The sequence below is a fragment of the Felis catus genome, chromosome A1 (genome assembly GCF_018350175.1).
Source record: "Felis catus isolate Fca126 chromosome A1, F.catus_Fca126_mat1.0, whole genome shotgun sequence".
Taxonomy (NCBI): domain Eukaryota; kingdom Metazoa; phylum Chordata; class Mammalia; order Carnivora; family Felidae; genus Felis; species Felis catus.
This window is the reverse complement of record NC_058368.1, coordinates 238479622-238495947: the sequence shown is the minus strand read 5'-3', so window position 1 is coordinate 238495947 and position 16326 is coordinate 238479622. Positions and strand designations below refer to the sequence as shown.

The following is a 16326-nucleotide window of genomic DNA, read 5'->3' as shown; positions in this document are numbered from 1 at the left end:
GCTTCCTGCTCCCCGTGTCACCCACCTGTGGCCACTTCCGCACTCACACACCTGGTGTCTGCGGGTCGGCTGGGGGCGTGGGCTGGGAACATGTGTCTCCGTTGCCCTGTGTGTCTGAGACTTGAGGATCTCTCCGGCCATTATGCACAACCCCTCCAAATCTGTCCCAAGCCACCCGGCTTCTCTCCAGCCCTGCCGTCCGTGTGGCTTGGAGTAGCTCAGGGACCCCACCCCTGAGCTGCAGGGCCCCCCACCGAAGTGTAAACGAAGTCCAGGGGGTGCTGTGTGCCAGGTCCCACCCCAGGGACAGGGCGGTAGACCCTGGTGCTGCAGCTCTGAGGCCTCTGGCGGGAGCTCGTGGGCAGCGGGGAGGGAGCGGGGCGGCGGGAGCGTCGCTTCACGGAGTACCTGGGTTCTCCGCTCTGGAACACGTGACACTCCCGTGAGCTGCACTTGAGGCCCCGGCTCTCCCTCCCACTGTGCGAGGTAAATGCTGGGAGGACCGGGTGGGGTGGCCAGGGCAGAGCTGGGGGCGCCCCGGGCCTGCCCAGGGGGACTCACCGTCCTTGGCCACGTCTCCGATGGGCACGCTGTGCTTCTGGGCCATGTACCCCAGGAAGGAGAAGACCACGAAGCCGGAGGAGAAGCTCGTCAGGGAATTGACCGAAGTGGTGATGACCGCGTCTCTGGGGGACGAGACAGCCCCGCCACGTGCTGCGGCAGCGACAATCTCCTGCCATTGTTCTTAACGTACCGCGTCTGGGGCAGGTGGCTTTGGAGGGGCGCTTTCCCTGAGGGACCCCGCCAGCCTCTCCACGGGCTGTACCGCAGATAGCCTGGTGCTCGCGGTGGCTGAGCAGCTCTAGGCTCCGGGTGTGTCCAGGCTACAGCCCCGGGGTGACCAACCGTCCGTGTCCTGGCACCGAAGGTGAGACAGTGCCCACCTTCAATGCTGGGACTCCGGGGGTGCAGAACAGACAGCCCAGGGTGTCCCCAGCCATGTCCGGCAGGGCTCCTAGAAGCCTCGGGGGGATCTTGGTAAAATGCAGGTTCTGAGGGCAGGGTCTGGTGGGGCCCAGATGCTGTACTTCTGTTGGTTCCCAGTGCGGGGGTGCCCGTACTGGCGGCCCGGGGGCCCCGCTCTGAAGGCTGGGGACTGAGAGGGCTGGAGGACAGCAGGGCAGGGGCAGCCCATCGGGCGCCAGAGTGGAGGAGGGGCGGCTGCACGGTGCCCGGACCCGGGTGAGGACCAGGTGGGCTTGGGCAGAGGCTGTCCTCCCTCGTGTGCGGCCACTTGGCCGTGCACACTGTACTTTCACTGCAGTTTTTGTCCCTATGACGCGAAAAAACAAACACGACCCCATGAGGATCAAAGAAAGCAGGTCCCAGATGAACTTGCTCTGGTTTCTGCAACCATTTGGGGTCCACATGTGGCTGCAGCTCACCGGGCCTTCCCTGGGTGCCCTGCTCCGGGTCCGGGGCCTCCGCTCCCTCGGTGCGGGACCGGTGGGAAGACACATGGGCGCTTCGTCGTGGGGGGGGGGGGGTCTCGGGGGAGGCCTGAGCCTGGGCGCTGGGGGGAGGGGCAGCTGGGGCTGGAGGAGGGGGATCCTCAGGGGGGAGCGGGAGGGGCTTCCTCCTGGGGGCGTGAAGAGCCACTTCGTGTGTTCTCTGTACCTTCTTTACAGGGAAAATCAACAATTTGCCTGTAACTTCTGCCTTTCAGTTCCCACTTAAAAAGCCATTCTGGCTCAGAGGCTCTGCAAACAGCAGACGCCCTCCCTTCGTGTGGGGACACGTTCTCTCCAAAGCTGGGAGCTGGAAGGCTCTGGGGCAGGGCCAGGCGCCCGGCTCTCACCTGTAGCAGTTGTTGGTGAACTTATTGTAGCTGGAGAAGGCGATCAGCACCCCGAAGCCGACGCCCAGCGAGAAGCACACCTGGGTGGCGGCATCTATCCAGACCTGCGCAGGGCAGAGGGGAGAGAGGGCGCGCTCAGGAGGGCAGAGGGGAGAGAGGGGCAGGGGTGCAGGGGGCGCGCTCAGGAGGGCAGAGGGGAGAGAGAGGGGCAAGAGGGGCTCAGGAGAGGTGGCTGTCACAGGCAACCATGCGAAAGACCGCCACCGGGGGCCGTGGAACAGGGCCGAACTTAAACACGACATTGTTACCAACAGCAAATCGCAGCGACCACATGATCGGCGGCAAATGCCGTCTCTGGGAATAACCCTGCCGTGTCGCTGGCCCGAGAGCCCAGCATGCAAAGGGGCCGTGTCTTAGGTCCTTGTCTGGAGCTTCCCCCGGAATGTCAGGAGGTCATCCACGTGGCCAGACCCGTCACTCATTTATTAATGCTACGGACGTTGGTGCCTCGATTGGACCTGTGCCCGCTGACACGGCTTTACGTCTCTCCTGTGGCACGCGGTATACACTTAGCGACCCACGTGGACGGGCCCGGGAGGCCTGACTGCAACTCAGACACTGGTGTGTGCTTGCTCGGCCCAGCACGGATGACACCGGGGCGGCACGCACGTGTACAAGGCGTGTGGCCGATGACTGGACCGATACGGTATCTGAAGTCCAACAGGAGCGTTTGCGTCCAGGTGACACGGGAGCTTCTCGGGGAGGTGGGCACCGCCTCGCTCCCGCACGGCCTTGGCTGGGGGTGGAAAGCAGCTGGCCCCCTCCCTGGGGGAACCACCCTGCAGAGTCGAGGCCACAGCTGCCGTCTGAAGGGGCTGGCTCGTTCCGGGGCCCGTGTCTGCAAGACCCTGTGGCCCGTGGTGGCCCGTGTGGGTGGGACCCTCAGGCAGTGCCTCCAGGGCTGCCGGGGGCCGGCCGTCCACCCACGCTCAGGACCAGCAGGGCTCCTGTCATCTGGGCGGCATGCTCAGGGTCTTGGGATCAGCCTGACGATCGGTGTGCTACAGGCAGCTGGCTGGGCCTCAGCACGAGGCCGAGGGTGGCTGAGCGGGCAGTGGGCCAAGGGACCCCTGCTCGGCCATCTCCCGTGCCCCCGTGTGCCGGTCACCGGTCAGCTGGCCTGGCCAGGCGGCTGCAGGCAGGAGCTGAGGTCACCGGGGGCTCCTGCCCCCCGCTTAGCCCTGGCCGGGTCAGCGTGCACCCGGCCTCTGCACGTGCGGCTCGCCAACCAGGATGTGCCTCCCGGACTTCGGTCCAGGCCTCTGCTCCTTGCCACCCGTGGGACCCAGCTCCGGACCCAGCCCGAGACCCATGCTGGGACCCACCCTGGGACCCACCTGGCAGCCACTCTGGGCTGACCTGGAACCACCCTTCCTTCCTTCACTTCCTGACCTCTGCTCCCCCGCTGGAAGGGGAGCTCTCCCAGGACGGGTCTCCTCCGCCCACGCCTGGACCTGGCCCACCCCGTGGAGCGGCCCCAAGGTCGGCCGATGGAGGAACGAGGGTCTGGATGCACCTGAGGATGCTGACCCCTGAAGAGGAGGCCCCTGTCCGCACGGGGGTCCGGAAACGGAACCTCAGGATGCAGGGCCGCCTCTGTGTCAGGACAGGGCAGGGACACGGGAAGGGACGGGGAAGACGCTCTCTCTGCGCTGTCTGCTTGCCAGGAGCCTGTGCGTAAGCCCCGCTCCAGACGTTCCCGAGAGTAGTGAGGGTGCCTTCCAGCAGGTCCCCTCGGACCGAGCCCTGGGGGATGGGTCGGGGCCAAGCCTGGGAGGAGGCCTGCCAGGAAGCCAGTGACCTGATCTGGGCCAGCCTGGGCAACCACGTCCCCGGGTGCACCTGTGGGCACGGCTCCGCTGCCACGCCCCAGGGAAGGACGCCCGGGTCACTGGATGTCTCTGTGTGTGGCCACCAAGAGTCGAGGGTTGGAAATACCGGCAGCACCTGGGCCGGAGGAGCCCTGGGAGGACACCCCAGCACCATCAGGAAGCCAGTGAGGCCCATCTCCGCCACACCCACTGAAGGCCTGGAGGAGCTGCCGCAAAGGGAAGCCGGGACCCCACAGCAGGACAGGAGTGGCTCTGCCCTCTGGACCCGGGATCGCAGGGACCTGTCTCTTCGGGACCTCAGGCTCACCGGAGTCCAGGGGCCGTGGGCCTGCTCTGTCCTGGTATACATCCCTTCCTAGCCCTGAGCTGACAGAGTGGTTGGAGAGGACGGGTCATGCTGACTGGTCCAAGGTAGTCATTATCTATCCATCACCCATCCTCTGTGTCCATCAATTGGTCACCGAACTGTCTACCCATCCACTCGTCATCCTAGTAACTACCCACCATCTATCACCTGTTTTACCATCATCTATCTATCCAAACATCTATCATCCATCTATTACCTATCTCTCCATCAATCCATTATCTATCTATCATCCATCAATCCATCTATTCATCCATCCATCTACCAACCTACCTATCTACTTCTCCATCCATCCATCCATCATCCATCTATCTACCTACCTATCCATCCATCATCCATCTATCCAATCCAATCCATCCATCTATCATCTATCCATCTATCTACATACCTACCTATCTACTTCTCCATCCATCACCCATCTACCTATCTATCCATCCATCCATCCACCCTTCATCTATCCATCTATCTACCTACCTACGTACTTCTCCATTCATCCATCCATCCATCATCTATCTACGTACCTATCTATCCATCCATCAATCCATCATCCATCCATCACCCATCTATCCATCTACCTATCCATCCATCTATCCAATCCATCCGCCCATCCATCCATCCATCATCCATCTATCCATCTATCCATCTATCTACCTACGCATCCATCCATCATCCATCTATCCAATCCAATCCATCCATCTATCATCTATCCATCTATCTACATACCTACCTATCTACTTCTCCATCCATCCATCATCCATCTACCTATCTATCCATCCATCCATCCACCCTTCATCTATCCATCTATCTACCTACCTACATATTTCTCCATCCATCCATCCATCCATCCATCCATCCATCCATCCATCCATCTATTCATCCATCCATCTATCATCTATCTACGTACCTATCTATCCATCCATCATCCATCTATCCAATCCATCTGCCCATCCATCCACCCATCATCTATCTATTCATCTATTCACCTATCTACTTCTCCATCCATCCATCCATCCATCAATCCATCATCCATCTATCCATCTACCTATCTGTCCATCCATGATCCATCTATCCAATCCATCCATCACTATCTATCCATCTATTTACCCACCTACCTATCTACTTCTCCATCCATCCATCCACCCATCATCTATATGTGCATCTATCTACCTACCTACTTCTATAAACATCCATCAATCATCCATCCATCAATCATCCATCCATCCATCCACCCATCCATCCATCATCTATCTATCCATCCATCCATCATCTATCTCCCTACCCACCTATCTATCCATCCATCATCTATCCATCCATCCATCCATCCATCCATCATCCATCTCCCTACCTACAGACCTTTCTACCTATCCATCAATGCATCTATCCATCCATTTATCTATTAATTCTACCTTCCATCTATCATCCATCATCTACCTGATCTTCGGCAACCTCTCACGTCTGCCATTTCCTCTTCTCTGCCTCACACATGAGCGTCTTTCTGCAGCATCAGTCTGGCTTCCTCCTGTGCACTGCCCGGTTTTCCTGCTCGAAGTACTAGCCTCTTTACGTTGTTCTCACGTTATTTTCTTCGAATTCTTCCTCCTCCCGCCACTGGCCTCTGACACCCACAGCCTCCTCCTCCTGCAAGAACACCGTGTCTGCCCATCGGCCTTCCCCATGTGAATGCTCTCCCGCTTTCCTCGCTCTCACGGAGCACCCGCCTGCTGCTCTCACGGCTTCGCTGCCTGTCCTCGCGTGGACCGCTGTGTGCTGCTCACCTCGCCCTTGCCTGTGGGTGCCTCTCACCGCTGCTGCAGCTGCACAACCTTGCCCTGCCACTCCCCTGCTCCCTGGGGGCTGGGAGCTGCACCTGCCTCCCCTCCTACCTGTTGCCCCCATTTCTACCTGGGGGCCGCGCCTTCCCTCCTCGCGGCTGAGCGCCACACCTGACTCTCACCGCCTCCTAGTGGCATCGGGCAACAATCCTCCAAAAGGCCCCCGGTCCCCCGCCTCGTCCCCCCAAATCCGGGCCGCCCTTCCCCATGAGGCCATTCCCCGGGCAGCCACTGGGGTCCCCACCATCTGCTAAAATCTAGTACACCCGAATCTTCAATGATCTGCCCTGAATGCCTTTTCCGTCACCGCCCGCCTCTGCCCATGGCCACCCCCATTTCTGGGTCTTGTCTCCCTAAAATGCTGCTGTGGCTTCTCTCTCCCTGTCCTGGGAGACCTCTGTCCCACGGCCCGGCCAGGCCTCCTCCCTTCACGAGGCCGTCCCCCAATATCTGCACACAGAACGAACGCGTCCTGTGCTGGAGAAACGCATGGCCCGCCGCAGACCTAGTTTCTGATGTGGCGTGACTCAGATGGCTCCCGTGTGCCACGGCACCATACGTGAGTCACCAACAAGGTCTGGCTTCCCCAGGAGGGGGCCTTGGTCCGTGCACCCGTGCTGAGCAGGGAGCCAGAGCTCGGGCTGCGTTCCAGGTGCGTGGCCACACTTGCTGGCACAGGCTGGGCAGAGGAGGCCGAGGGCCTCTGTCCGGGAGAGGGGTGGGCCACGCGGAAGGTGCCGGGTGGAAGCAGCCTTCTGTTCTGTTCCTGCAGAGACGGAGCCGGGGACCCGCTCCCCCAACTTTCTCATTTGGTCCATTCAGCTCCCTGCCGCGCCCGCACGTCCCACTGTTTGGCCTGACAGTGCACTCGGCGGGCGGGGCCCGGGGCCGGCGGACACAGCAGGGCAAGTAAGAGGCTCCGGCCCCGCTGCCGCCTTCGGGGTCCCTGCCCCAAAACGCGGGGGGAGCCCCGCGGCACGGAGCCTGCTAGCGCGTGCGCACAGCGGGGCCACGAGCGAGGCCGTACTCACAGAAGACTCGCAGAGTCGGTGGAAGTCTACGCTCAGGTACGCTCGGATGCCGTCGACGGCCCCAGGGAGAGTGAGTCCTCGAAGAAGCAGGGCAAAGAGGACGGCGTACGGCATGGTGGCCGTGATCCACACAACCTGGGAGAACACAGTGCCACCAGGCGTCACCGGCCACCCACCGGCAGGGCGGGCACAGCGTCACCGTGGTGGGTGGCCTCCGGATGGGAAACCCATCGTCCCAAACAGTCACAGGATGCCAGCTCAGCAAAGTCTCCCTGCAGAGCACCGTTAATGCCCTCTACCCTGTAACTTTCCCAGGGATTAAAATGGAACAGACCGTTTGGCAGAGAAGGGACATTCCTCTTCTGCATTTGGTCGGCAGCAGTGGGCGGGAGGGGCTGAGTCCCTGATGAGTGAGACGCACTGAATTTGCACTGGGTGCGCAAACGCACGCGTAGTCGGCGTGTAGCCGACGGACTCCGGGCTGGGAGACGGAGGGAGGAAAGGAACCCGTCTTCACCGAGAGGCTCCCGGGGGTTGGTATCCTACTCCATGCATACAGCAAGCGATGCACGTTTTGGTCAAAATTGCTTTGGGTGCCCAGATAACCACCAAAATATTTTCATCGGCAAAAACCCAATTTATGTGTGCTTGCGTTCACGCTGGAAACACCCTGCCGTGAGCGCCTTTCTCTTGACGCCATTCTTCACCCACGGCCACCTGTCCACTTGTCAACCTACCACAGCCACCTGCGCCCTCCCCAACGTACCACGGCCCACTCTCCACTCCCCAACCCAACCGCGGCCCCCAAGTTCACTCCCCGAGCATGGCCGTGTGTCCTCTCCCTAGTGGGCAAGGCCTCACCTTCCCAGAAGTCTTCACTCCCTTCCACAAGCTAAAGTAGAGGAGGATGATGACCAGCACCAGGCAGGATGTGAGCTGCCACCGAGGGGGGCCCAAGTCGTCGATGCCACGGCTCTCGTGAAGGTGCAGCACGCCTCGCCTGGAGAGGGTGGGACAGGCGGGTGCTTCGGGGTGCTGCCTCCCTACCCAGAACCGGAACCGGAAAGCTGAGCTTGCCCAGAGAACTCCCCGCCCCCAAGAGGCCTGGCGGAAATCCCCCGGCCCGATGGGACCGGAGACCCCACTCAGAAGGGTCAGGCCCAACAGCGTGGCTGGGGGGCAGGGCCCGTGCCCTCGAGGGCTGTATCTTGCCGGGAGCCCGCGGAAGCCCAGCCCCGACCTCTCGCGCTCAGCGCCCCCGCTGTGCGGAGCTGCAGAAACCAGAGGGAAGGTGCTCAGCGATGTGGTGCCCTGCGCGGTGGTCCAGGGCGCCCTCGGCAGAAACGAGGCTGAGCTCGGGACACCAGACGCCTTCGCCGCTCTCTCAGGGGACGGCGGAACGGCTGGCAGCACCCGCTCTCACGCTCCAGCTGCCGCGAGCAGGGTTCCGCGGGTAACGGACTCAGGACGACTCTGCTCCAGGCTTGCCCAAGAACCCGGCTCGCGGAGGGAACCCATCCTCAGGGCAGGACACGAGGCCACGAAGAAAGGCAGCGGGACTCGTGGCCCACGGAGCACTCCCTGGGGGCCGGTCTCTCCTTAGATCCCTGCGAACATCTGCGGGGGTCCCGGGTGCCTCTCTGCGCGGCATCCCCTTAGACCCGTGCCCGTGTGCGAGGGTCCTGGGCACCTCTTAAAATGTTTTTCTTTTTTAATGTTTATTTATTCTTGAGAGAGACAGAGACAGAATGCGAGTGGGTTAGGAGCAGAGAGAGAGGGAGGCACAGAATCGGAAGCAGGCTCCGGGCTCCGAGCCGTCAGCGCAGAGCCCGACGCGGGGCTCCAACTCACAAACCGCGAGATCGTGACCTGAGCCGAAGTCGGACGCTCAACCGACTGAGCCACCCAGACGCCCCCCTGGGTGCCTCTTTGCATGCTTTCTCCTTAGATACACAGAACCCTTAGTTCCTGTGACCACCTGTGGGGTCCTGGGTGCCTCCCTGCACCGTAGTCCCTTAGGTCCCCGTGACCGCCCGCGGGGAAGGTGGCGGCACCATCACATTCGCCGCGCACCCGCTGCCTGGCCTCGGCGGCCGGGATTTCGGATTGACCCTGACGGCAGGCTGTGCCGCTGCTCCAGGAAGCGCAGCGGCCCCGTTTTATGAAAGGAGCCATCACTGCCCAGGTTTGCTGAGGTCCTAAGAGAAGAATCCTGATGCCCACGGTAGAAATCTGTGCACCCCAAAGCTTCCCACTAGCTATAGGCGTCACGGAGCCATGGTGGAGGAATCCAGGCTTTCAGACTCCGGAATCAGAGTTTCGTGGCCGGGGTGAGGGGGTGACGGGCACGAACAGAGCCCAACTCGACCCTCCCAGCTCCCTCAGCACCACCACAGTGTCACATCAACCTGTCTCCTCTATGGAGTGCAGGCCACCCCTCACGTGACAGGAGCCCCCGACCCGACACACACACATGCTGTCTTCTGTGTGAGGTCTAGGAGTGGAGATCCCTGGGGCAACAACGCTCGGGCAGCTGTGCCCTGCCCGTCCTCCCCTGAGTCTGTCCTCCCCGAGGGCTGCCCTCCCCTGAGTCTGTCCTCCCCGGGGTCGCCTCCGGCAGCACGATTTCCAACGACTTCCTTCTCCTCTCCCCTCCCTGCAGCCCTGGCCCTGCCTGACGCCCCCACGTCCTGGCCCCCCAGCCAGACCACTTCACCCAGGCCCTCTCCTCACCAACGGAAGTCTCTTTGGCACGACAGCACCGAGGGAGACCGCGTGGCCGAAGGCCCAGTCACACCTCGGCCTCCCTGCAAGGCCTCACACACGTGTACCGGTCTGCGACGTGGCAGACAATTGGAAGCCGGACGAAGGACACCACACGTGTGTTTTCAGACGAGACCGGAGATGATGCAGGGCTGCCCCCCCAGGAGAAGGCAAGGGATGAGGTGAGCCCAGTAACGCCCCAGCTTCCTGTCTGGCAGGGTGTCCCTGAGGCTGGGGCAGGTGTGTCCCAAGGACTGCAAGTGACAGCAGTGTCGATAAAGCTTGGGCGGCCGGAGGTCTGGGAAGAACACGTCCCCATGTCCACCAATTCATGGTGCAGGACCCAGGGGCTCCCACAGGCCAGGGCGGGGCACCTGTGGGTCACACGGGGAGCTCAGGGGAGGCCCGGAAGCGCCACACGGCAGTGCCCAGAACCACCGAGAGACAGCTTACGGACCGGCGTCAAGACGATAAAGCTCTCCGCGAGCAAATTAACTTCCCGCCAGAACGCAACTAACAGTCCTTAAAGGAAGACGACAAAACCTAATGCAAAAATCAAACTTACTACGTCCGACGTGGAAGAAGAAAATTAGCAGACACACAGGCGGAACACATGGCCTACAACCACAACACAAAACTTAAGTCGAGACGGGAAAAGGACTGGATGGAAAAGCTAAAATGATAACGTTCTTGGAAGAAAAGGGCAAGTCTTTGTGACCTTGGGTTTGGCAATGGGTTTTCTGATATGACATCAAAATCACAAGCAACGACAAAATAGATAAACCGACTTCATCAAAACACAAATTTTGTGCATCAAAGGACACTACTGACAGAGAAAAAGGTAACTCACAGAATGAGAAAATAGGTAAGCGAGTAACAACCACAATATGGAAAGATTTGTATCTCGATAACAAAATGCCCCCAAACAATTCAATTTAAAGATGGGCAAAGTGGGGCTACATCAGACTAGGAAGTTTCTGCACAGCATAGGAAACCACCAACAAAATGAAAAGTCAACTTTATCCGAAGAAGATGAAAACACTAACTGGAAAATATACTTGCACCCCTGTGTTCATTGCAACATTATTTACAAAGGCCAAGACAGAAAAACAACCCAAGTGTCCATCGACAAATGAACAAGAAAAATATGGTTCATCCATACAGTGGAATAGTGATCAGCCTTAAAAGGAAGGAAACTGATAGCTGCTACAGCAGGGATGGCCCTTGGGGACATCACGCTGAGTGAAATAAGCCAGACACGAGGACAAACGCTGAACGATTCTTCCTACATGAGGTCCCTACGGTCATCGAATTCATAGAGACAGAGCACAAGATAGTGGGCGCCAGGGGCTGGGGTGGGGGTGGGGAGGGAGTTAGTGTTTCACGGGGACAGAGCTTCAGTTTGGGAGAACGAGAAAGTCCTGGAGATGGATGGTGGTGACAGCTGCACGGTGCCGTGACCGTGTAATATTAAACCGCACGCTTAGAACGGTTAAAGAGATGTATTTTATTATGTATAGTTCACCACAATTTATGGAACTCCCCCCAAAACAACGCAACATGTTTCAGAAAAACTAAAGCAGAGAGAATTCGTTGCCAGCAAGTCTATGCTGTAGGACGTGTTAAAGGAAACCCTTCAGAAAGGAGGAAATGATGCCCAAATGGAAATCTGGATCTGCACAGGGCAGGGAGAGCACCAGAAACAGCGGACGTGCTCGTAAACACAAAAGGTGTTTTTCCACTGAGACGTACCCGAGATATAATGGACCGTTTAAAGCAAAAATAGTAGCAACATGTTATGGAGTTTATAACAGATTGTGGAAACAAAATCTGTGACAATAAAGGGCAGGAGTGAGAATGGGAGCACGTTGTTGTCAGGCTCCTAGTTTCCGCGTGGAGTGGCATGACGCCATCTGAAGGTAGACCGTGACGGGTTACAGATGTGGGTCATAAACCCGGTAAACAGCCACAGAAATGAAAACAAAGAGCTGCTATAGCTTATTAGCCAACAGTGTAACTCAAACGGAAGCCGAAGTGTTCATTAATCCCAAAGGAGGGACGAGTAGAGGAAACAAAACACAAAGAGACGGGACACAGGAAAAACGTGGAGACGAAAGACTTAAACCCGACCTCGTGGATGATTATTGAACGGAAATCCCTACGACGAGGCAGAGATGGCTGTACTGCATAAACAGCAAGAACCATCTCTACGCCGCCTGCGAGAAACGCGCACTCGGTACGACACACGTGGGTCCAAAACACAGGATGGAAAAGGTGCCAGTGCAAACACGGCCCATCGGGGGCCGGGGAGGAACGCTGCTGCTGGACAAAGCTGCCCCAGGATGAGGAACGCGACCAAGGGGGACATTTTATATGGAAATGGGTCCGCTCAAAGACTTGACACACACACACACACACACACACACACACACACACACACACACTTCGCCACAGAGTCCCAGAAGCACAAGTCAAGCAGAAGCCGATGGAATCAAGACGAGGCACATGCACAGCCCACATTCCCATAGCGCGTCCCACAGCCGGTAGCACGGCGGACAGTGAGGACGCAGAAGACCGGGCGGGTGGCACAGGAGCTCACGCGACCCGTGGGTGCAAGTCCCTTCCTGGCGACAGCAGGACTCACGTTCTGTGCCAGTGCACCCACGATACCCACCAGCGTAAACCACACACTAGGCACGAAAGGTCTCAGCAGAGTTTGGAATAATGAGGCTTTATACGTATATTATGTCACTAAATCAGAATTAAATCAGAAATCAAGAACAGAAGTGGATCTAGAAAACCTCCAAAATTTTCGACACTAAACGGGAACGCCTCCAAAATCTCCCATGAGTCAAAGAAGAAATTACCAGGCGGATCAGGGAATACTTGGAACCGAATGAAAGTGAAAACAGCACAGGGAGCTTTGGGGGAGCAGCCAAAGCCGTCTCCTAGAGGCAAACGTGTAAGTAGTTTTAAACGTATAGCTCTCTAGTTTACAGCGGAAAGTAGGCGACGGTGGTGTTGATAAGTGTCTGTGGGACTCGGGGACGTTTAAAGTGGTTGGAGTTACACGAGCCTGTTTGGGGGTCTCCAAGCCCACGGGCGCAGTCCTGGCTCGGCCCTCATGGCCGTCCAGCGAGTCCCCCGCACGGTTTCTCAGCCCTGGGAGCCACAGCCACGAGCCTCTGGCTTCTGCTCTGAGCCTGCAGGGTCTCCTCGGGCACGCCCACCAGGGACTGAAACTGGGACCCTCGGCTGGCGCAGGGGCTGCTGAGGACAGCGGTTCTGGGGCTCCGCTTTCTCGGGGAAGATGTGACGAGAGTAACAGCAACATCAGTTTTCACTCTGGGGTCTCAGGAGGAGCCACGTGCTTGGCGGAGTCCTTTCCCCCGTGAATCCGTCCACGCCTCCGAACAAAAGACAGGTGGCCCCCAATGGCGTCACTTGGCACCTTTCAGCCTCCGTGAGCTCTCCAAACTTCAAAATTGCACGGGTATCCATCTCGAAATAGCGAGAGACGCCTCAGCACGAAACCTCAGTCCCCAATTTGTTGGCGTAATGACGGATTAGACCCAAGCCAGCACCGAGCGGCTGAGCGTCCCTCAGCGTGGCGGGCCTGACCGCAGGGCCCCAGGTGCTCGCGCGCCACTGGGTCCTCATCTCCCCTTTCTGGCGCAGGGGGTCCCCTGCGGACCCCTTACCTCTGATCCCAGCCAAGCTGAGCCTGGGCCACAGGGGGAGAGCACACGCAGCCAGGGCCCGGCCCGTCAGCGAGACACCATCACGTTTGGGAAACGGAGCAGTTAGCGAGACAGCGGCAAGCGACAGCAAACTCGACTCCTCCTTTCCTGGGCAATTCTCGCTTCCTCGTCGCACCGCGAGTCCCACCCACACACTCAGATAAACTTCCCCCGGTCTCCTTTCTCACAGACGTGCCTGGCCGGGGTCTCTTGGGCAAGTCAAGAGGGACAGACAGACCTCTGAAACCAGCCGGCCACCCCGGAGAGCTGGCGGGGCTCACGGCCCCCCCGCTCCCCTCAACCCCCCGTTCACTCTCCTCCAGTCGCCAACCACCACCGACGGCGTCCTAAAAACACAAGCAAGTCCCATGGCACACGACGGTCACCCGCCCTGACTGCTCTTCCTGGCCACGGTCTGGGGAGCACATCCTCCCAGCATCGCCCCAGACCCTCCCAACCCACCTGACCTGTCCCCGCCCCTCGATGCCACTTTCCACGACAGAGATTCGGTCCCCGCTCGGGGCTCAGAATCCCAGAACAAAGCATTCGGAGTCTCAGTGTCCGAAATGCAGCTCAAATCCAGGACACCCACCTCCCTGCTGGCGGTATCTTGGACGTCCACAGGTCGGGTCGCCCGGCTGCCCGGAGGCACTGTTTCTCTCCCCTGTGCCCGGAACAGGGCCCCTTTCTCCCAGGAAAGGCCTCCTCGAACCGTTCTGGGACAGAAATGGAGATCCTGGGGGGGGGGGGGCGGTGGGTGTCTGTCCACCTGCCCAGTCCCTGGGTCTTCTCGGAAGGACGGGGCTGACGCCTAGACACCCAGACACTGTGTTTCTCAGCTCACGGTTTTCCACTCCACGCGTGTTTTGCAAACGTGCCTATTTGCTGGTGAAACCAGAGTTGTTTTATTTTCGTCGGTCGAAGTTCCTTTCGCTAAGTTGTGAGCAGACTCATTTTCACATCCAAATGTTAACAGAATACATGCAAGCGGGCAGCTGAGACTCAGTCCCCAAAAGAAACGTCCCACTGGCTGTGAAATTTTGGCGTCAGCGGGAAGCTCCCGGGATGCCCTGTGCTCGTCTCCGGAAGAAGCTGCCTGTGGGGACGCTGAGGCAGCCTGAGCTACGCGGGGACCCGGGAGGGGCTCCCGGAGCCGCCAGCACTAGAGCTGCACACGCCACCCGGCCCGCTCACGTTTACCAACGCGTCTCTGGCACACCACTCCGCCAAGGCCAGGTCGGCATCGCCCCGGCAGGGCGGCCTTGGGACACAGCGGGTCCTCGGCAAGTGTCTGCATTCCGAGGAGAAGCGATGTACCCATCGGGCCACTGACGGCCCTTCCAGGCTGGGTCGGGCCACGTGGGATAAGAGCGAGGGGGCAGGAGCCGTGGCAGAAAGGACCCCGAGAAGAACAGATTCGGCCAGAGTGACGTGTCCGCAGGTGGTGGATGCCAAGTGGCACGGAGGGCAGGGGCTGGAAGGGGGGGCACCGGGAGCGCCATTGGACGTGGGGACCGAGGGCAGACTCGGACCAGAACTAATGTCGCGTTTGTACCGGGAACAGAACATCTCGGAAAAAGCAACAGCGTGTTGAACAAGGCTGGAGACGAGTCCTGCACAGCGTGCAGGGGTGGCCGGGGGAGCGGACGAGGCAGAGCCCGGCCCACTCCGGGGGCGCCGCCCCCCACCCCCACCCCCCTGCCCTCCGTGCGCCGCCTCCGCCAGCCTCCCGCACCCACACCAAGGCTGCCGAGGACTCACCCCGCGAGAGTGTCGCTGGGCCACCAGAGGTGGGATTCGGCACGGCGCCCCCCCCCCCCCCCGAGAGCCCACGGGTACGGGACGGGGGCGCAGCACAGGGCAAGGGTCCTCGGCACACCTCGCGGGCAGCGCGGCCGGGGCGCCTGACCCCCGGGGCTCCCGCATCCCGCCCTGCCCAAGGCAGCCACGGAAGGGCCGTGTCCCCGGACCCCCACTTACTCGAAGTACTCGGTGGCGGGCGTGGTGTGGAGGGTGCGGTTGGGGCCCGAGCCGGGGCCGGTGGAGCGCGCGTCCACGCAGTCGGGGCTGTTCCACGTGTTGTTGCAGTGGACCCACGGCAGCTCCGCGGCGAAGGAGGAGAAGAAGTAGTGCAGCGCCCAGGCGATGATGACGTTGTAGAAGAAGCCCACGTACAGGGAGATGAGGATGACCGTGAAGCCCACGCCTAGGGCAGGGAGCACACGGCGTCAGCACGCGCCTGGGGCGGGGAGCACACGGCGTCAGGGCGGGCGGAGGGGGGGGGGGGCACACGACGTCAGGGAGGGTAGCACGCGACGTCAGCACGCGCCTGGGAAGGGAACACATGACGTCAGCACGTCCCTGGGCGGGGGCACACGACATCAACACGCGCCTGGGTGGGGAGCACACGGCATCAGGGCGGGGAGCATATGGCGTCAGCACACGTCTGGGGTAGGGAACATATGACGTCAGCACGCTCCTGGGCGGGGTCACACGGCGTCACGGTGGGGAGCACGCGGCATCAGCACGCGCCTGGGCAGGGAACATATGACGTCAGCACGCGCCTGAGCGGGGGCACACGACGCCAACACGCGCCTGGGCAGGGAGCACACAGCACCAGGGCGGGGAGCACATTACGTCAGCACGCGCCTGGGCGGGGGCACACGGCGTCAGGGCGGGGAGCACGCGGCGTCAGCACGCGCCTGGGCAGGGAACACATGACGTCAGCACGCGCCTGGGCGGGGTCACATGGCGTCAGGGCGGGGAGCACGCGGCGTCAGCACGCGCCTGGGCGGGGGCACACGGCGTCAGCAGGCGCAGCCACCTCCCCTCCCCAGGCCGGCTCC

At 60.2% G+C, this 16326-nt stretch overlaps 1 protein-coding gene across 1 annotated transcript in view; it reads right to left on the bottom strand.

Annotated features, from left to right (window-relative positions):
- The window catches only part of SLC6A3 (solute carrier family 6 member 3), a 45772-nt gene that overhangs the window by 15087 nt on the left and 14359 nt on the right, over positions 1-16326 (bottom strand). The window contains exons 5-10 of the mRNA XM_045036648.1: positions 15461-15686; positions 7839-7977; positions 7312-7458; positions 6978-7112; positions 1859-1962; positions 562-686 (exon numbers count right to left, since the gene is read on the bottom strand). Of these exons, the coding sequence (XP_044892583.1) occupies positions 562-686; positions 1859-1962; positions 6978-7112; positions 7312-7458; positions 7839-7977; positions 15461-15686 (876 nt within the window). The remainder of the gene's footprint in view (positions 1-561; positions 687-1858; positions 1963-6977; positions 7113-7311; positions 7459-7838; positions 7978-15460; positions 15687-16326) is intronic.